This window comes from Girardinichthys multiradiatus, chromosome 5 (genome assembly GCF_021462225.1).
Source record: "Girardinichthys multiradiatus isolate DD_20200921_A chromosome 5, DD_fGirMul_XY1, whole genome shotgun sequence".
NCBI lineage: Eukaryota > Metazoa > Chordata > Actinopteri > Cyprinodontiformes > Goodeidae > Girardinichthys > Girardinichthys multiradiatus.
Genome location: NC_061798.1, coordinates 4,610,435 through 4,630,979, shown reverse-complemented (window position 1 = coordinate 4,630,979; position 20,545 = coordinate 4,610,435). Strand labels below are relative to the sequence as shown.

Below are 20,545 nucleotides of genomic sequence, written 5' to 3'. Positions count from 1 at the left end.
AGGTGGCGGTTCGCCTTCCAGCTCAACACCACTAAACCTCCAGCCAGAGCTACAGTGAAATGATTTAGATCAAACCAAATTAATGTGTTACCATGGTCCAGTCAAAGTCCAAAACTAAATCCAGTTAAGAATCAAGTTAAGCCTTGAAACGTGCTGTTTACAGATGCTCTCCACACAATGTGACTGAGATTTAGCTCTTTAGCAAAAATGAAACAGCAAAAAAGTCTCCCTCCAGGTTTGGGAAGCTGGTGTACCAACAAGAGACTAGAGACAAACCACCAAACACTTGCAGCTTTGATTATAAAGAAAAGTGGTTCCACAAAGTTGTGACTCATGGGGGTTAAATACAAATTCATACAGTTTTGAAAATTTTATTTGATAGAAATGTTGAAAATGATTCCTTCCACTTTACAGTTTTGCACTACTTTGTATTTGTCTGTCCCATTTAATCCCAACAAAAGCTGAAGTTTGTGTTTGTAAAGTGTCAAAAGTTCAAGCAGTTACAAATATCTTTACAAGTCACTGTACTATTAAAATGAAGAGGACTTAGACATAAACTGCAGCACCTGCTTTCACCTCTTCTAAAAATGTATATATTTTGTCTATGAACGGAACCATGATGTGAGCAAACCTTTACCAACCTTGAATAAGTGGATTACACTGAAGCATGATCTCAAGTTGCAGCCACAGTTAGTTCGTCTACTAGTTTAAGTATCAGCTTTCAGTCACCCGAGCAGACAGACATTCAGAGCTGAATGTGAGACTGTTTTACGTCATGAATCACTTGCTAAAAAATTATTTTATATTTTTTTAACTGAACTGTAAATGGTGATTTGTTTCAGAACAGAAAAACGTTCATGGTGCAATATCATAAGTTATTTACAGTAAACAAATGGTAAACACATTCAGATATGACAGTTAAACATTTTTCTGTAACTTGCTTAGAGCACTCCTTCATGCCCAGCTGCCCAGCCTGATGATCCCTTTCAATCTTCGCACTTGGATTGTCAGGTCTGCTTTAGACTAACTACCTCTTAGCTGTCGGGTGTTACTGTATCTTCAGTTATATCCTGTAGGTTATGATCAGTGTGTTTGTAAATGAATGTTTAAATGCAAAACACAGCCATGGTTACAAAACATGTGTATATTTCCTCTTTTGTACAACTTACAGGTACGACATTGAACCTTGATATAATAAATAAGAAATCATACAAGACTGTGTCAGATACTTTCACACATGTTCACCCTTCTATCCAGAAATAATCAAATGTTACCAACATCTATGAGGACATTTAAACCACCTAAAATGCTATCAAACTACTGTCATCCGGTTATATGTATTGACACATTTACATAAACATACAGAGAAGCAGAATGCCTTAGTGTTTGGTTAGAAACTTAGCAGGTGAGTCTTTGCCTTTTCTACAGTCATTTCATCATGGTTCCTTTTATTTTACAGTACAAAGATGGAAAAACTGAGGTAAAAACAATAAATTGCCAAAGCTGGTTGGATGTTATTTAGAGTCCACATTAATGTCAGTGTAACCTCAAAGGTGGCTTTAAAAACTCCTTTTGTTCTGCTGACACTTTGAGTTCAGCTTCTGTCCTCTCTCACATTTCGCTGGGGCCCTTTGTCTCAGAGTTCTTTTCGAGGCCGAACGATGCCACCATGGCAAGGACGCACTGCGAAGACTCACAGTAGCCATTCCTGCCAGCGGGCCCAGGAGGCCCGGGAACGCCATTGATTCCAGGAACACCACGTGGTCCCCGTTCTCCATCACGGCCGTTTGTCCCATAAGCCGGTTGACCGGGTTCACCTGCAGGATGAGTGACCATAGATTAGTTAGGTCTTCTTTTAATAAGGAACCTGTGTATGCCATTGGAGGTTGTTAAAAACGGATTTGTCATTTTAGTACCTTTGGTCGGGACATGGTGCAGACAAATACAATGTGTGCAAAACAACAGGGCAACAAAAACTAAAACTATGTGAAAATCAATCATGTTGAAACAACAGATTTAGAAGCAGACAAAGTAGTGGTAGTAACAGTTTATTGCAGCGGCATAATCTCAGACTAAAAATGTTAGAAAAATCCAATCTTTAATTTGAGTATGTCTATTAAATGATGGAAAAACCATGACATCTAAGAAATAATAGGAAATAATTATTTTTAACAAAATTACAATTATTTTTACCCCAAAATAATCTCTTTAACTGGAACCATTTGCTTTGGATATACTAGACTAAGACTGGTCCCTATAGCAACAAACATTGGGTTTGGTGTGGAAAAAAAGATGAATACATGGAAAGCACCCCATGCATGGCTTTACGGACTCTTTGGGCATTTCAATAAAACGCAGGTGGATTCTGCCAGTGAAGTAAAAAAGGCCACACCCTTGGGTCTTTCAGCAGAATGTGGAAGCAGAAATGGTTCAACGGATAAAGTCAACCTTGGCAAAACAGGGTTATACAAAGTATTGATGACAGGAGTACCAATAATTGTTCTAAAAGGGAATTTACATTAAAAAAATTCTTAACATGAGATTTTTACTTAAGGAATATGTACTCAAATTAAAGATTAAGATTTTCTAAAAATATGAGTTTTAAATTCATGATTTATTTTAAGACTTTTTACACACCTTGACCAAGAACTTTGTCTCCATCTGTAAATTCTTCTCTTATATTAGAAAAACTGAACCACATTTGAATAAAGTTGTGCGTAAAATGAGTTTAGCTGCTGCATCTGACTCTTCCTCATTGTTGAACTGACCCAACATTTAAAACTATTAAATGTTTGGTCATTCCAACATTTGATTTTTTCAGAAAACATTTTAGTGTTTAAACCCAGGTATTATGCAGCTGGGATTTCCTGTGGTTTAGAACATATTAACTAATGCATTAAGAAAGTCTTAATCAAAACTATGTTTATTAAATACTACTTGAATTAAACACACTCATGTCAGAAAGATATGTTTGTTATATACCTGGTAGACCAGGGACCCCTGGTTCCCCTTTGGACCCTCTCAGTGTGGGACCTCTGTCCCCTTGGTCTCCCTGGTCACCTGCAAAGAGTGACAGCAGTTATCATCATAAGCAAACACATCAATAAAGCTACCATATGTAGCTAAATTGAACAAATTGACATTAGCAGTAAAATGACGGATTTCAAGGGTGAAGAGGACTCTTACAAAAAGCAAACAGAAGAATTTTAATGACCAGGTTTTGGATTTTTCAACTCTTTGTTGCATCAAGCAATTCTTTTCTAACTTTAAAACTGCATGTTAATTTCTGTCTTATGTCTGAGCTTTCAGTTTCTTTGCTTGGTTCTTTCACAAATCTCTGGGTGGAAGAAATGCACCAACTGTCACATGACTGCATCGGTAAAGGGGAGGTTCTGGAACCTGAAAGCTCTTTTTATTGTAACATATTGTGCTCGCTGTCTTCCTTTAGCTTATTACCATCAGTGGGCCTACAGTTTATAATGTGTTTCAATTAATAAAGCACACTGAGAGGAGAAATCAGACATGTCAGAGAAGCAGCAGTCAAGCTCAAAGCAAGAAAAATACATTTTTGAACAAAAAATAAGTTTTTTTAAAATAATTTTTTTTATGTAATAATGTTGTATTTAATTATAAATTCCTTAAATAAAATATCATATAAGCAGCAGCTCATGACGTGTAATTTACTGAATGTAAACCATACAAAATAATGAAATATCTGTTACTCTCCACCTTGTTGCTTCAGTTTATTTTGGTTTGTTTCTATACAACTCTTCAGGTCTCACAGCACTGATGCATGACCTTTGACTGGGTCATTGTAACACGTTATTTTAATTCTTTAGCCTTTATGCTGTGACTTTACTGCTGTGTTTGAAATCACAGCGCTGTTGCAGGGCCTAGAGGAAGCCCACATCATTAGCTCCCATCAGGAACATCCTCCTTGGCATTGTGTAAGTGCACACCTACATGCTTCAGGGCTGCTGGAACCTCCACTGTTCACATACTTGATTAGCATGACCTGGCTGCTATTTTACCATCATAATTACTATGAAAGCGTTAAGAGTAATTAGAGCACGTTATTTTAATCACATTTAGAGATAAGAGGTTCTTGTCTGGATTTCACCTTTTGGTCCTTTCAGGCCGATTAACCCAGGTGGACCCTTAAAACCAGGGAGACCTCTTGACCCAGAGTGGCCCGGAAAGCCATTCTCTCCAGGGGCACCTGGTGGTCCAGGTGGGCCAGGAGGCCCGGGCAGCCCGGCGATGCCTGATTCCGGCCTTCTCAGGCTGGCTGCTAACTGGGCCAGCTGCTCTGTGACATGGACATATGAGTTATATGAAGTGACTTAATAATGTCAAAGCAACAACATCAGAATGAATAATAGTTTAAAACAAAAGCAGAAAGCTAGGTTTAAAGTATGAATATGACAAACACTTACCTTGCATTACTCTCATGCAGACCTGTTTGATGTGTCTGTCTGTTGGTGGTTTGCCCTGAACAAGCAAACATAGTTATTGAGTAGTTCTAAGTTATAAAACCTTTTATTTTTTTAATGTAATGAGAGTAAAACAATGACTTAAATACAGTTTGCACCACTGCTGGGAAAATTACATCTATCCTGCTGCTGACAGTGATTAACATGTCCAATGATAAGCAGTGATGTCAACAGCAACCTTGGTGGAAGTGAATGAGCTTGTCAAAGCCCATGTCGTGCCTGTATTCAAATACACTGAAGATGGGATGGAAGGCAACTTGGCCCTACAGTACATGAAAAGAGAATTTCCTCGTAGACCTAATAACTGGTTGTACCGTATTGGGCATTAAGTGTTGTGATAACTCACAATCTTTTACATCGCTGTGGAGGAATGTTGGCCCACTTGTTCTTTGTCGTAGAGGGTTTTTAAGCATTACCAGGCTCAATTAACTTTAGGTTAGGACTTTGACTAGGCCACTCCAAGAGCTTCAGGTAGTTGTTTTTCTTTATTCAGGGAAAAACTTAATTGTTTCCCTCAGGATTTTCTACTAGAGATCGGAATGTATGGTTTCATCTATTACAGCATGTTGTCCAGCTCCTAAACTGGAAAGCAGACCCAGACCATCACACCTCCACCACCAGGTATGGAGCTCTTCTTCTGTGTTAGATTTACACCAGATAAAACACCTTCCTGAAAGACACACACTCTTGACTCATCAGTCCACAGAATATTTTCAAATGTGAGCAAGGCTTTGTGTACTTTTTAGCCAATAGTGTCTTTCCTCACCTTGCAACTCCCCCATTTTTGCTCAGTCTCTTTCCTATTGTTCAGTCATGAACTCTGACCTTTATTTAGGCTAGTGAAGCCTGCAGAGCTTAGATGTTGTTCTGGGTTCTGGATGAGTCCTGGAGTAATTTTGGTAGGCTGACCAGTCCTTTGAAACTTTTACTGTAGTTCACAGTCTTAGTAATGACTTTGTAATCGCTTCCAGACTGAGAAGCGATGTGTATGTATATATATATATATTCATACACATATACACATATATATCATCAGTTCTTGAATTTCTTTAGCTTGGGGCATAATGTGTTGCTTTTTGAGGTTTTTCAGCACACTTCATGTTGCCTGACAGGTTCTTTATAGGTGATTTCTTGATTCTACTGATCTGCCAGTAATCAGGCCTGGTTTTAGCTAAGGAATTTGAACAGTTCACTGTTCATCATTTAACAAGTGGTGCAATCATTTTCACGTCTAGGTGCAGGTTGGTTTTTTATAGCTGCTTTTTGTATTCACTTAGATGATTTTTGCTAAATATTGAAATGAATGTCATAACTGTTAATTGTGTCAAAAAAGCAAAAACAGTAGAAATCTGTCAACAGGGATACTTTTCACAGTACTATACGTTCTATCGGCAGTCAGATGAGCACGTGATGCAGGCAGGCTTGCTAACAACAGAGGTAAGAAAGGACCATCTACATTACTCCTCCAATTCAGTTTTTTCTCCACAATTACGATGCAACAATATCTTTTTCCTCTCTGTATAAAGGTTTTACATGGTTTAACTTAATACTGTCTTCTCACCGCTGGTCCCTGCTGTCCAGGTAGTCCCGGTACCCCTGTGTCTCCCTGCATGCCTCGTGGTCCTGGCTGACCGAGCTTGCCCTCTTTGCCTGGCAGCCCACGGCCGCCTTCAGGTCCCTTGTTTCCTGTCTCTCCTGGTGGACCTTGCTGCAGTCAACACAAAGGAAGGAGAAAGAGACATAACATCTAATCCCAAAACGACCCATTGCAATTAGTTCTGTCCTGTAGGTCATGTTAGGTTAGGTTAGCTGTGGACTGAATATACCTGAGTCTGAGAACCTAGCTGGCTTTCCTTTAAAGACAGTCCATGTCAATATTATTGTTCTTCTCCAATAAATGTAAAAAAATGTCTAAAACTATATGAATAGAAACAGGATAAACCACTAAAAACATTTAAACAGCTGATTACAACATAAGACAACCTGAAGGACAGTTAAAACTAACTTACTTCATTGTCCAGTAAGTCATTGCAACTTGCTGACTCAGACTACATAATCTAACAGCTGTAAATATACACAAAGTTCAGGAAGAGAAGTCATACTGTGGTCTGGTCTACATACCGATCCTTTCTCTCCTGGTTCACCTTGATCACCCTGAAATGAAAATGAAGAACACCCATAAATATCTCATGTCTGCAGTAGCTGAGCAGGAAGATATTTCCACCAGACTTTCCTTCATATTTAACCGCAACAGACCTTAAAACTTTTTATTTCTGACAGCAGGTTTTGTGAGCTGAAATCACTTTAAACCTGCAGTCCACTCCTTCTGACCGGCTGTTTGGTGTTTGGGTTTGGAAGACCTCCAACAGAGGCAGGAGTGTCACTCACCACTTCGCCTTTATCTCCTGGTATTCCTTCAACACCTGAAGGTCCCTGGAGGAACGACCAAAGGCCAGTTATTATATCCATCTGAACCCTCAATCATCTGTGTGACATAGTCAGGAGCAATATTACAAGTTAATTTCAGAAATACCTGGTCTCCTTTAGGGCCGGTGAGACCCACAGAACCCTGATGGACAAAAGGGCGAAATGATTTGGGTCATATGGAAAGAGAAAACAGTGAGATCAGGTCGGTGTGTGTAGTAATGGGACTGTTTGAATGTGTTGAACCTGTTCACTTTATACTCTGTAAAATACCTGCAGAAGTCAGATTTGGCCAGTAAAGCCACATTCCACTAAAAGAGACAAGGGCAACTACACTGTTGCTAAAGGTATTTGTCTGTCTACTTTTACATGTACATGAACCATTTTTAGTCTATAAGGTCCAGTTTGTTGATGGACCCACCGTTCCCCTTTGCAAGACCACAAGAGGGTTGAGGTCAAACATTTCTAGACCTGCATCCATGGAGGTGACTGGAACACTGGAATTCATTGATCTGCTGCTGTGACCCAATACTTTTAGCAACATAATGTAGATTTAAAACATCTTCTATTGCTGTTTTAACAATTCATTTGTTTATTTAACAGTGATGTCACCATCTTATTTTATTAATTCTTTTCATACTTAATGATCTGAAGGTCAGAGTGCAGTGATTCTGTACCACTATCACATATTTCTGATAGGATTGTTCAACGTGTCCAAAAAAAAGCTTTTTAGATAGGCTGGATATGTCAGTGGAGAACCCATGCAAATTAAAGGTCACAAGAGTTCTCTGCAGAGCATTGTGATACAACATTGTGGTTAATGCTACTAACTGCCCCAGCAGGTAAAAATTGTGAAAATTGGTGTGAAATCCTAACTCTTAGCTAATCTGACCATCTCTGCTCTGTGTGCCATGCCTCAACTGAAATGGTCAGAATCTGTGGATAGAAGACTTGTTTAGTTGGGATGTCCCTGCAGTGTCAAGAACTTTTGTTTGACTGAAAAATGAAAACATTACATTAGTGTGGGATGTTCTATAGTCAGTAACTTGGGTTGAGATTGTTCTGATCTGATTTTGGATGCATGTAACGCTTGACATGTGAAATTCTTACCCTGTCCCCCTTTTGACCTCGGTAACCAGCAGGACCAGGAAGTCCTGGAAAGCCTGGATCCCCTTTGCCTCCCTGTCAAACACATTCACACATATAAACATGAACTGAGACAGAATACTGATGAACATTCAGAATCCATACAGAACTGAGTGTGTTTAACGCCCCAGAATGCAACCTCCCCCACAGAAAACAAAATTATAAAAACATTCCAGCTTTAAATCATGTGAACGGTGGACTGCTCCACCAGCCACCCAACCATCTTGCCTCAGTCTGGGTGGGTCAAGGTGGATGTGGGTATGTGGGCATTCCTGGAGAACAGAGATTGCTTTGAGGGCCTCTCAGCTTCTTTTCCTGTTCTGAATCCCCTCTGAGATGCAGAAAAAAACACGTGTAACAAATGGCCTTTCATGCTTCTTGGGTGGATTACAGATTTAACTGCTAGCACAAAACACAGCTCTGCTTCCTGGCAAGGGGTGTCTGAGCAAGATGCAGAGTTTAACTTTGTAAGATATTCTTATGTCAAATAATGCAACTATAGGACAAGAGACCATGGATGTATTCTCCTTAAGGGTTTAGGGGTTCTGATCTCTGCTGACAACAGCACAGATCACGCCTGAGCTCAGGAAAGGAGCAATAAAGTTTATGTAAGGTTAAAAAATTATTTCTGATTTTTTGACAGTTATCTTCATCTGGCTTTTTAAAACCTACGGTAGTTTAAATTTATTCTATCTCTAGCTTTTCTCCAAGCCACATTAAGATCCTGTTGTTTTTCTTTCAGAATTAGTTCTGTTTTAGGGCAATGTTTTAACCTTGATACCCTTAGAACACATTCCAGTGAGACATATTTCCAATACATTATGTTGTATGCTTAAAGATGAAGACGAAATCATGGATTTCATCATCCGTGAACTGGCTGTCACCACCATTTTAGATCTAACTGGATTTGTAGTGGTCTTAGTATAAAACCACTGTGGTTTTATACTAAGACCACTTCCTCAGAGAGAAACTCAGAGCTTCATGTGAAACATATTTAGATCAAACCTGTTAGTGTCCCATCTATCTGCCTGGAAAAAAACTTCTAAAAATAACTTCACAAATATTATTCACTTATAAGCAACACTACATTAACTTCAGATGTTGTTTTATACAGGCAGGGAAACAATACTAAGATTTGATTTATTCAGACCAAACCAACAATGTGGAGTGAAACAGAACATTTCTTGCTTTCTCTTCTTCTTGATCCTCAAAGACATCCACATAGTGATGATGGTCAGGGAATTAAATTGTGGCCAATATTTTACACTTACTAAACCTAAATCATGCCTGTGGAGAAATTTATTGGTTAAAAGATCTTTTTTTTCTTGACAATAAAAGTCGGGTTTACCCTGGCTCCTGGTGATCCTAAAGGTCCGTCAGGTCCTCTCTCCCCACGCTCACCCTAAAGAAGGAAACAAGTTATAATCTACTAATTGATTTAATGACACCAAACTGTATATGATTCGCATAAAGGTGTACTGTAGTTTACAATAGTCAGCACTAAGAGTGAAAACTCTCTTGGAGTACATCTGCTAAGCATTAAGTAGCTAAAGATTTTTATTTGGTTTCAGTTGTATCAACCAGATTTCCATAGCTGCTGACATACAGGGGTTGGACAATGAAACTGAAACACCTGTCATTTTAGTGTGGGAGGTTTCATGGCTAAATTGGACCAGCCTGGTAGCCAGTCTTCATTGATTGCACATTGCACCGGTAGGAGCAGAGTGTGAAGGTTCAATTAGCAGGGTAAGAGCACAGTTTTGCTCAAAATATTGAAATGCACACAACATTATGGGTGACATACAAGAGTTCACAAGAGGACAAATTGTTGGTGCACGTCTTGCTGGCGCATCTGTGACCAAGACAGCAAGTCTTTGTGATGTATCAAGAGCCACGGTATCCAGGGTAATGTCAGCATACCACCAAGAAGGACGAACCACATCCAACAGGATTAACTGTGGACGCAAGAGGAAGCTGTCTGAAAGGGATGTTCGGGTGCTAACCTGGATTGTATCCAAAAAACATAAAACCACGGCTGCCCAAATCACGGCAGAACTAAATGTGCATCTCAACTCTCCTGTTTCCACCAGAACTGTCCGTCGGGAGCTCCACAGGGTCAATATACACGGCCGGGCTGCTACAGCCAAACCTTTGGTCACTCATGCCAATGCCAAACGTCGGTTTCAATGGTGCAAGGAGCGCAAATCTTAGGCTGTGGACAATGTGAAACATGTATTGTTCTCTGATGAGTCCACCTTTACTGTTTTCCCCACATCCGGGAGAGTTACGGTGTGGAGAAGCCCCAAAGAAGCGTACCACCCAGACTGTTGCATGCCCAGAGTGAAGCATGGGGGTGGATCAGTGATGGTTTGGGCTGCCATATCATGGCATTCCCTTGGCCCAATACTTGTGCTAGATGGGCGCGTCACTGCCAAGGACTACCGAACCATTCTTGAGGACCATGTGCATCCAATGGTTCAAACATTGTATCCTGAAGGCGGTGCCGTGTATCAGGATGACAATGCACCAATACACACAGCAAGACTGGTGAAAGATTGGTTTGATGAACATGAAAGTGAAGTTGAACATCTCCCATGGCCTGCACAGCCACCAGATCTAAATATTATTGAGCCACTTTGGGGTGTTTTGGAGGAGCGAGTCAGGAAACGTTTTCCTCCACCAGTATCACGTAGTGACCTGGCCACTATCCTGCAAGAAGAATGGCTTAAAATCCCTCTGACCACTGTGCAGGACTTGTATATGTCATTCCCAAGACAAATTGACGCTGTATTGGCCACAAAAGGAGGCCCTACACCATACTAATAAATTATTGTGGTCTAAAACCAGGTGTTTCAGTTTCATTGTCCAACCCCTGTATATATCAGCGGTTTGGCATCTATAACTGTACTATCAGAACAGACTGGAGTCAGGTGTGAAGAGGTGGATTAAAAATATGCTTTACGTTATAGGAAGAAATGTAAAACTCACAGGTCCTCCTCTGGGCCCGGCAGGTCCCACCTCCCCCTGGTCTCCACGCTCCCCCTGGAAGTAAACAAGACCTCTAATGAGATGATTGTTAAAACTTCAGATGATATTTGTTTCAGTTGATAGATTGAGTCTACTAAATAGTTTAAAATCACATAACATGCTTTTAAATACCCTACCTCTACAGCTCTGAATAGTTGCTGTAAAATCTTGGACAGGTTTGACTTTGCTTAAACTTACTTGTTTCCCCGGAGACCCCATCAGTCCCACAACTCCTGGGTCCCCTACGATGCCCTTGTAAAAAGAGGGAAAAAAGAACAACACTGGTTCATTTTACTCATTTCAACCTGTCTCAACTAAGAGAGCTTATAAAGTTTTTTTTACCAAAAAACTGTTACACAAGCTTTGATCATACCTTAGCACCGCTGTGTCCTTTCTGGCCATATGTACCTGGTAAACCCTACATGAACAAAACGGTGGCCAATAGTCAGAGAAAAGAAAGGCAATGTTAAAAGTACTCAGCAAAGGATCACTTACAGGAAGTCCCTGTGTGCCTGCATCACCTGGAGCCCCACTTTTTCCTGGTAGACCCTGGAAATAAAACAACGTAAAGAAGAATGCAATTACACTATGGCATATCAGTAGTTATCATACTGTAACCAAATGTTGCCAATAGAAACAATGTATCTAGATGGCCTTTTCGGACTTGCTTTTGTTCCAGACTGCAAACATTCTCACCAAATTAGGGCACTTTTAGACCACAACAGATGACATGGTACAATTCCTGGCAAATGTATTTACAGTAGCACATCATTTTTTATGTAAAGTAGTGCAATAAATTGTGGAATTAATCTGTAATTTGCATTTCTAAATCAAGTAACAGCACAGATCAAATTCTACAAATGATAAAATTTAATGAGTGTGTTGGAGGAGCTGTTGACATACAGGAAACATGCAGGGACGAACCAACATCCAGGTTGTAAGAGTGCAACATCCAGGTAGATGTGTCTGAACTGTAAGATGTCAGCTGAGGGAAATGAAGGATTTATAAACATGCTGCCATGCCACAAAAACAAAAAGATGGCTGTCTGAAGAAAGCAAGCAGGTTCATTGATAAGGGGCTATGAATGAGGTAAAGGAGCAGGGCAAATACAGGCCTCTACAGGAAATAAACACATAGGATAAATACAACACTATACACTTTCCTCATTGAATCCATCCAAAGTTGGTCTGCTGATTATAATGTCTTTATCAGGATTGTAATGCATAACCACCAAGCAAATACCATTTAAACCTTTCTTCAACTGGTTGACAGCAAACAATCTGGATCTAGAGTCCAGCTGAAAATCTTGATCAGAAAATTAAAGAGAGAATGTCAAGTCTCCATCTTTCAAAGTTACTCTGTCAGGTGAGATATGAGAAGGTTGGCACCTATCAGATGAAGATAACTGTTAGTCGTCAGTGAGGTCCTCACCTCAAAGAATTCAAGCTGTTACAAAAGCCAGATGCAGAACAAAGCGCTGATTCTGATGTTTTTAGTTGATCGTTCTATAATTTCTTTTCTGCAGACTGAATGATTCCAACATATTTTTTCCTTTACTTGTTCTGAAAATAGAAATACTATTAATTTGCAGCATGTTATTTAATATTTTAGGTATGTTTTACAATGCCAGAACATTCAGCTGTTCAATGACATCAGTTTTAAATGTTCTTTTCATTTGTTTGTGTTATAAAACAAAACAGCTCTCCTTCAAGAGAAATAATTCCATACTTTTTGTCTGGTACTTTAAAGACATACAAAGGCACTGCAGGAATGTGCAGATGTGACATACACAGGTTTCAAAGTGAATCACCGGTAGTGACATTTAAGTGCAGTCACCACAGTAGGAATTTATGACAGTGAATAGAGCAGGCTCTGTTTTTTTTACCAGTGGTCTTGCATGATTTCTACCTCCTGCAGCTTAAGGACATATCTACTGCATAAGAGTGCAGCCATTCTGATGGACAGAGCACTGCTGCACACTTTTATGGCATTATTAACAACATTACCTTTGAACCAGGCAGCCCAGGTATTCCCTCACGACCATCTGGACCAGGAAGGCCCTGTCAACGAGATGGGAAACAATGAGATGTCCTTGTTCCAACCATCACTATCAAACAAATCTACCAAATTGGTCATTTAGATGAAGGAGAACGAGAGATGGGCAGAGTACAGAAGCAGGAACCTTGTATGGGTCATATGGTAAAATAAGTGACCATTTTAGAACAGGATGAATTTCTGGTTATATTTTGAAATAAAAGCATGGTTCTCCAGTACTGAGTTGTGAAACCTCATACCGAGTGTAAGTTTATTATCTGTAGTGCCATTAGTGTTGTTACTCATAACCTGTTAAACATATGGGTCAAACATAGTTTCTAGAACATTAACTATAACTAGTAAACCAGCAGTAATAAAGGGAGAAAGGCATAAAAAGAAAATCTAGAGTACTTTTAACATAGTAAAATCTCCCCTCCATCCTGTTGGGGTCATCCATTTTGGTCGCACATTTTGACACACGCAGCTCAACAGACGTTGCAGCTCTGACGTCACTGGGAGCATAAACCGGCTGAGATGCAGAGTTTCGTTGCCATTTCCCGCCTGTCTCACAGGACAGTGCAACGGAGGCGCATATCTGGAGAGACAAAAGCTCGCAGGCGAACTTTTGCTCCACAAGGCCATTCCCGGAAAAGCGTGAAAGCTGGAAATCTGTCTGATACGAGAAGATCAGGAGATTTATTCACGTATCGAAGACCACGGCGACACCCGGCACAGGTGGAAACCCACAGAGGTTCTATGTCCTAGAAGATGAGTTTTCCTCCTTGTGTAATGCAGTCAATTAACGGTTCATCTTTTCCCCTTGTTCCAGCTTTATTGCTGGAGATTTTCCACTGAGTTTCCGGCCTCAGAGTTTATGACCCTTTGTCAAGATTTGGAACAATCAGCTGGTCGTGGCTAAAGGGGCGTGGCCCCATCGTTTTATCAGCTGATCGCTGCGATCGAGACATCAGCACCAGGAGGATTTATCTTTCCATTTAACCCAAATTACGCATTTTGTCCATAAAACTACATGTTTGATCTTCATAGACACTAAATGCGCATATATGTTTTTCTTTTATTATTATTGTTAGGTAGTCATTGTTATTCCCTTTGTGTAGAATAGTGCTTGTTAGTTAGGTGAAGGTTTTTGAACCAGAATAATGGTATATCAAGATTATTTGGCTTCAATACATTTTCATATATATATATAACCAAGAGAAGCGTTTGTATTTATTTCGTGCAAGAGTGATTTATCTGTCAAAACAAGGTTGAAGTTCCCCCACCTTCAGTGACGCGGTTTTGGTTAATAATTTGTAATTATTAAAGAGCTTTGAGCCCATAATCACAACACCAGAGGACATCTCTGATTTCTATTCGTAAGTAATGATTTTTGGTTAAGAAATAAAAAAAAATTTCAAATAATTCTTGATGAATATTAATTAATCATAATCCTTACAATCCTATGACTGGGTTACACAAGCCTAGAGGTCATGCAAGGGAATCACCATAGCAACAAGCTCAAATAATGCTTCAACTACAACCCCAAATCCCTGATGAGTTGATAATGAGGCGCCGTGGATGGACAGCAGGAGCAAAGAGAAGAGAGAGAACCATCTCTTCCTAGGGATGGGTACCTTTCACATTTGAACTATTACGGTACCGATGCGCCAGTACTCAATGGTACCAATATTCTATGTTTTTGTTTGTGTGTTTATGTGGTAGTAAATGTTAATTCATTGAATGATAAAATCTCAACATTTTTTTTATTTAACACATTTCTCAATCCCCTCCTTGAACCGTCACCTTAACGTGGTGGAGGGGTTTGAGTGCTCAAATGATCCTAGAGGCTATGTTGTCTGGGGCCTAAATGCCCCTGATAGGGTCTCCCATGGCAAACAGGCTCTAGGTGACGGGTCAGACAAAGAATGGTTCAAGAACCCCTCATGAAGAACAAAATATCGAGGCACGTGACGTCGCCCGGTACGGCGGAGCCGGGGTCCCACCCTGGAGTCAGGCCTGGGGTCGGGACTCGTCGGAGAGCGCCTGGTGGCCGGGTTGCTCCTCGTGGGACCCGGCCGGGCCAAGCCCGAACGAGAGACGTGAGGCCATCCCCCAGTGGGACCACCACCTGCAGGGGGAACCGTGAGGGACCGGTGCAAAGAGGATTGGGTGGCGGACGAAGGTGGAGACCTCAGCGGCCCGATCCCCGATGCTTAGGCTGGCTCTAGGGACGTGGAATGTCACCTCGCTGGGGGGGAAGGAGCCTGAGCTTGTGCGGGAGGTCGAGAGATATCGACTAGAAATAGTCGGGCTCGCCTCCACGCACAGCGTGGGCTCTGGAACCCATCTCCTTGAGTGGGGTTGGACTCTCTTCTACTCTGGAGTGGCCCACGGGGAGAGGCGGCGGGCTGGTGTGGGTTTGCTTGTTGCCCCCCAGCTCAGCTGTCTCGTGTTGGGGTTTACCCCAGTGGATGAGAGGGTCGTATCCCTGCACCTTCGGGTTGGGGAGAGGTCTCTGACTATCATTTCAGCCTACGGGCCGAGTGGTAGTGCAGAGTACCCGGCCTTCTTGGCGTCCCTGTCGGGGGTGCTGGATAGTGCCCCTCCCGGGGACTCCATTATTCTGCTGGGGGACTTCAACGCCCACGTGGGGAACGACAGTGACACCTGGAGAGGCGTGATCGGGAGGAATGGCCTCCCCGATCTGAATCCGAGTGGTGTTTTGTTATTGGACTTCTGTGCTAGTCACAGATTGTCCATAACGAACACCATGTTCAAACATAAGGGTGTCCATCAGTGCACTTGGCACCAGGACACCCTAGGCAGGAGGTCGATGATCGACTTTGTTGTCGTATCATCAGACCTTCGGCCGCATGTTTTGGACACTCGGGTGAAGAGAGGGGCTGAGCTGTCCACTGATCATCACCTGGTGGTGAGTTGGATCCGCTGGAGGAGGAGAAAGCCAGACAGACTTGGCAGGCCCAAGCGCATAGTGAGGGTCTGCTGGGAACGCCTGGCGGAGCCCTCGGCCAGGGATGTATTCAACTCCCACCTCCGGGAGAGCTTCGACCAGATCCCGGGGGATGTTGGAGACATAGAGTCCGAGTGGACCATGTTCTCCGCATCTATTGTCGATGCTGCTGCCCATAGCTGCGGCCGTAAGGTCTGCGGTGCCTGTCGTGGCGGCAATCCCCGAACCCGGTGGTGGACACCGGCAGTAAGGGATGCTGTTAAGCTGAAGAAGTCCTATCGGCTGTGGTTGGCTTGTGGGACTCCTGAGGCGGCTGACGGGTACCGTGAGGCCAAGCGTGCTGCGGCCCGGGCTGTGGCAGAGGCAAAAACTCGGGCCTGGGAAGAGTTTGGTGAGGCCATGGAGAAGGACTACCGGTTTGCCTCAAAGCGATTCTGGCAAACCGTCCGGCGCCTCAGGAGGGGGAAGCAGTGCTTTGCCAACACTATTTATAGTGGGGGCGGGAGACTGCTGACCTCGACTGAGGACATTATCGGGCGGTGGAAGGAGTACTTCGAGGATCTCCTCAATCCTGCCATCACGCATTCCGTGGTGGAAACAGAGGCTGGGGACTCGGGGTTGGACTCTTTCATCACCCAGGCTGAAGTCACCGAGGTGGTTAAAAAGCTCCGCGGTGGCAAGGCTTCGGGGGTGGATGAGATCCGCCCTGAGTACCTCAAGTCTCTGGATGTTGTAGGGCTGTCATGGTTGACACGCCTCTTCAACATTGCGTGGTGGTCGGGGACAGTGCCTCTGGACTGGCAGACTGGGGTGGTGGTCCCCCTTTATAAGAAGGGGGACCGGAGGGTGTGTTCCAACTACAGGGGGATCACACTCCTCAGCCTCCCTGGTAAGGCCTACGCCAGGGTATTGGAGAGGAGAGTCCGACCGATAGTCGAACCTCGGCTTCAGGAGGAACAGTGTGGTTTTCGTCCCAGCCGTGGAACACTGGACCAGCTCTATACCCTCTACAGGGTGCTCGAGGGTTCATGGGAGTTTGCCCAACCGGTTCACATGTGTTTTGTGGACCTGGAGAAGGCATTCGACTGTGTCCCTCGTGATGCCCTGTGGGGGGTGCTCCAGGAGTATGGAATCGGGGGCCCTTTATTAGGGGCCATCCGGTCCCTGTACGAGCGGAGCAGGAGTTTGGTCCGCATTGCCGGCACTAAGTCGGACCTGTTCCCAGTGCATGTTGGACTCCGGCAGGGCTGCCCTTTGTCGCCGGTCCTGTTCATAACTTTTATGGACAGGATTTCTAGACGCAGCCAAGGGCCGGAGGGGGTCTGGTTTGGGGACCAGTGGATTTCGTCTCTTCTTTTTGCGGATGACATGGTCCTGCTGGCCCCCTCTAGCCAAGACCTACAGCATGCGCTGTGGCGGTTCGCAGCCGAGTGTGAAGCGGCTGGGATGAGGATCAGCTCCTCCAAGTCCGAGGCCATGGTACTCGACCGGAAAAGGGTGGCTTGTCCTCTTCAGGTTGGAGGGGAGTTCCTGCCTCAAGTGGAGGAGTTTAAGTATCTCGGGGTCTTGTTCACGAGTGAGGGAAGAATGGAGCGGGAGATCGACAGACGGATCGGTGCGGCTGCCACAGTAATGGGGGCACTGTGCCGGTCCATTGTGGTGAAGAGAGAGCTGAGCCGAAAAGCAAAGCTCTCAATTTACTGGTCGGTCTACGTTCCTACCCTCACCTATGGCCATGAACTTTGGGTCATGACCGAAAGAATGAGACCACGGATACAAGCGGCTGAAATGAGCTTCCTCCGTAGGGTGGCCGGGCACGGCCCAGGACACGCTGGAGGGACTATGTCTCTCGGCTGGCCTGGGAACGCCTTGGGCTCCCCCTGGAAGAACTGGAGGAGGTGTCTTGAGAGAGGGACATCTGGGTGTCTCTGCTGAGTCTGCTGCCCCCGCGACCCGGTCCTGGATAAGCGGAAGACGACGAACGAACGAACGAACGAACATTTCTCAATATATAAACTTTAATGAATATATTAAAACAACATCCACCTGGTTTTATTGTAACATCTCAGTAGTTTCAAACATTTCTTATCCCATTTTGCTGCAGACAACGAGTCCCTGACGGATTCAGGCGTTCTAATGATGCTGAATGCAGGAGTTGTAGCTCTAGATCTGAGGCTGATGAAAACTGTGCACTCTTCAGCCTTGACAAAAATCTGGTGCTTAACCAGGTGCTTCTTTAGATTAGAAATATTCCAGCCGCTGGCCTTGCACTTCGTGTGACAAATATTGCAGCGTAATATGGATCCGCAGTTTGAAAAGCGGAGCAATACTTTCAAGTGCTTCCTATCAGTCATGCTTTGTTGATGGTACCAGCGGCTTCTGACCTCATTACGCTCTTGTGCCTGCAATGCTGTGTTCATGCCCGGCATGGAAAATCGCCCACTCTTACACTCCCTCAGTGTCACAATGATGCGTTTAGGTACCGAAACATGGTACTGTTTAATTTTTTTGTGAATCAGTAGTCCCTAGTACTGACAAGAAACACATTCTTCAATTAATTCAGTTCAGAAACAAGCTCAGCATCCTCCTCTCCTCCTCACAGCCTAACAGACATTTCACCCTCCTTAGACCCACAGCGTTTCTGTCACACCTCAAATGTTTTATCTTCCACCTCAGCCATGGACCCTTCTGCTTCTACATGTTTGCCTTCAACCAAATCAGAAGATGCTGATGCTCCCTTTGCCTCCCCCTTCCAGCTGTGTGTCTGTTAAGGTGAAGTTAGGTGAAGAGACAACTGGAGAGACTGAACCATAACAAGGCTGCAGGTCCAGATGGTGCCAGCCCTTGAGTCCTGAAGGCCTGTACAGATCAGCTCTGTGCATTCTGCAGCACCTCTTCAACTTTAGCCTGAACCAGAAGAAGGTTCCAGTGTTGTGAAAGACCTCCTGTCTTCTTCTGGTGCCAGAGAGAACTCACCCATCAGTCCTCAATGACTATAGACCTGTTGCCCTGACATCCCACATCATGAAGGTCCTAGAGAGACTCCTGTTGGCCCACCTGAGTAAGCAATCAATGAACTATCAGGACCCCCTTCAGTTTGCTTATCGCTGTGTAGTTGGAGTTGAAGATGCCATCATACACCTGCTTCAACAAACCCACTATCATCTGGACAAAGCCAGCAGCACTGTGAGGATCATGTTCTTTGATTTCTCCAGGGCATTTAACACAATTCAACCTGATTTACTTTGTCAGAAACTCCAGAAGACTCAGGTGGAGGCCTCAACAATCTCCTGGATCAAAGACTACGTGACAAACAGACCACAGTTTGTGAGACTGAAGGGTTGTGAGTCTAACCAGGTAGTCACCAGCACAGGAGCACCACAGGGGACTGTACTCTCACCATTCCTTTTCACTCTATACACCTCAGACTTCCAGTACAAGACAGACTCCTGTCATCTGCAGAAATACTCGGATGATTCTGCAGTCGTTGGTGGATCAGAGATGGACAAGAAGCTGAGTACAGGAAGGTGGTGGACCACTTTGTGGCATGGTGTAGAAACAATCATCTCCTCTTGAACGTGACTAAAACAAAGGAGATGATTGTAGATTTTAAGAGAAAGAGGAATAAGTCAAACACTGTTTCCATCATGGGAGAAGAAGTGGAGGTGATGGAGGAGTATAAATACCTCGGTGTTCACCTGGACAACAGACTGAAGTGGAGATACAACTGTGAAACCATCTACAAGAAGGGACAGAGCAGACTGTACTTCTTGAGGAAGCTTAGGTCCTTTGGTGTTTGCAGCAAGATGCTGCATATCTTCTATAAGTCTGTTGTGGAAAGTGTGATCTCTTCTACCATCATCTGCTGGGGAAGCAGCATCAGAGCCAGGGACTTAAAAAAGCTCAACAAGCTGATAAAGAAGGCTGGCTCTGTTCTGGGGACTCCTCTGGAACCTCTGGAGATCATTGTGGAAAGAAGGATTCTTCATAAAATGAAGAACATTATAGAGAACTCTGAGCATCCTCTTCACGAGACTGTCCTACAACAACAGAGTGTCTTCAGTCAGAGGCTTCTTCAGATCTGCTGTAAGATAGACCACTACAGGAGATCCTTCCTGCCCACAGCCATCAGCATCTACAACGGCTCTTTGAAGAAACCTACATAATGAGCTACAACAACATCTAATTTCCCTTTGGGATTAATAAAGTATTTTTGAATTTGAATTAAAATGAATTGAATTCTGGTCTATAAATTAAAAGTGATTCTGGTAACAAACTGTAGCTGAAAATGTCACATCCAGGAACGTCCTTCACTGATCTGCAGCTGATACTGTTAGAGACACGCAGCTCAAATCTCATCACCTCAGCTCCACTTAAGTCGACAGCGCAACACAAAACAATGCAACTCAGCACAACACAGCTAAAGTCAAATCATCTAAAGAACCCAAA

The 20,545-nt window shown here is 43.3% G+C and overlaps 1 protein-coding gene across 1 annotated transcript in view; it reads right to left on the bottom strand.

The window, feature by feature from the left end:
* Positions 1-355: 355 nt before the first annotated feature.
* col9a1a (collagen, type IX, alpha 1a) overlaps positions 356-20,545 on the bottom strand; it is a 32,263-nt gene continuing 12,073 nt past the window's right edge. The window contains exons 18-32 of the mRNA XM_047365792.1: positions 13,098-13,151; positions 11,586-11,639; positions 11,464-11,508; positions 11,289-11,342; positions 11,052-11,105; positions 9,412-9,465; positions 8,028-8,099; positions 7,027-7,062; positions 6,882-6,926; positions 6,615-6,647; positions 6,055-6,201; positions 4,437-4,491; positions 4,121-4,309; positions 2,983-3,060; positions 356-1,817 (exon numbers count right to left, since the gene is read on the bottom strand). Of these exons, the coding sequence (XP_047221748.1) occupies positions 1,612-1,817; positions 2,983-3,060; positions 4,121-4,309; positions 4,437-4,491; positions 6,055-6,201; positions 6,615-6,647; positions 6,882-6,926; positions 7,027-7,062; positions 8,028-8,099; positions 9,412-9,465; positions 11,052-11,105; positions 11,289-11,342; positions 11,464-11,508; positions 11,586-11,639; positions 13,098-13,151 (1,176 nt within the window). The 3' untranslated portion in view covers positions 356-1,611. The remainder of the gene's footprint in view (positions 1,818-2,982; positions 3,061-4,120; positions 4,310-4,436; positions 4,492-6,054; positions 6,202-6,614; positions 6,648-6,881; positions 6,927-7,026; positions 7,063-8,027; positions 8,100-9,411; positions 9,466-11,051; positions 11,106-11,288; positions 11,343-11,463; positions 11,509-11,585; positions 11,640-13,097; positions 13,152-20,545) is intronic.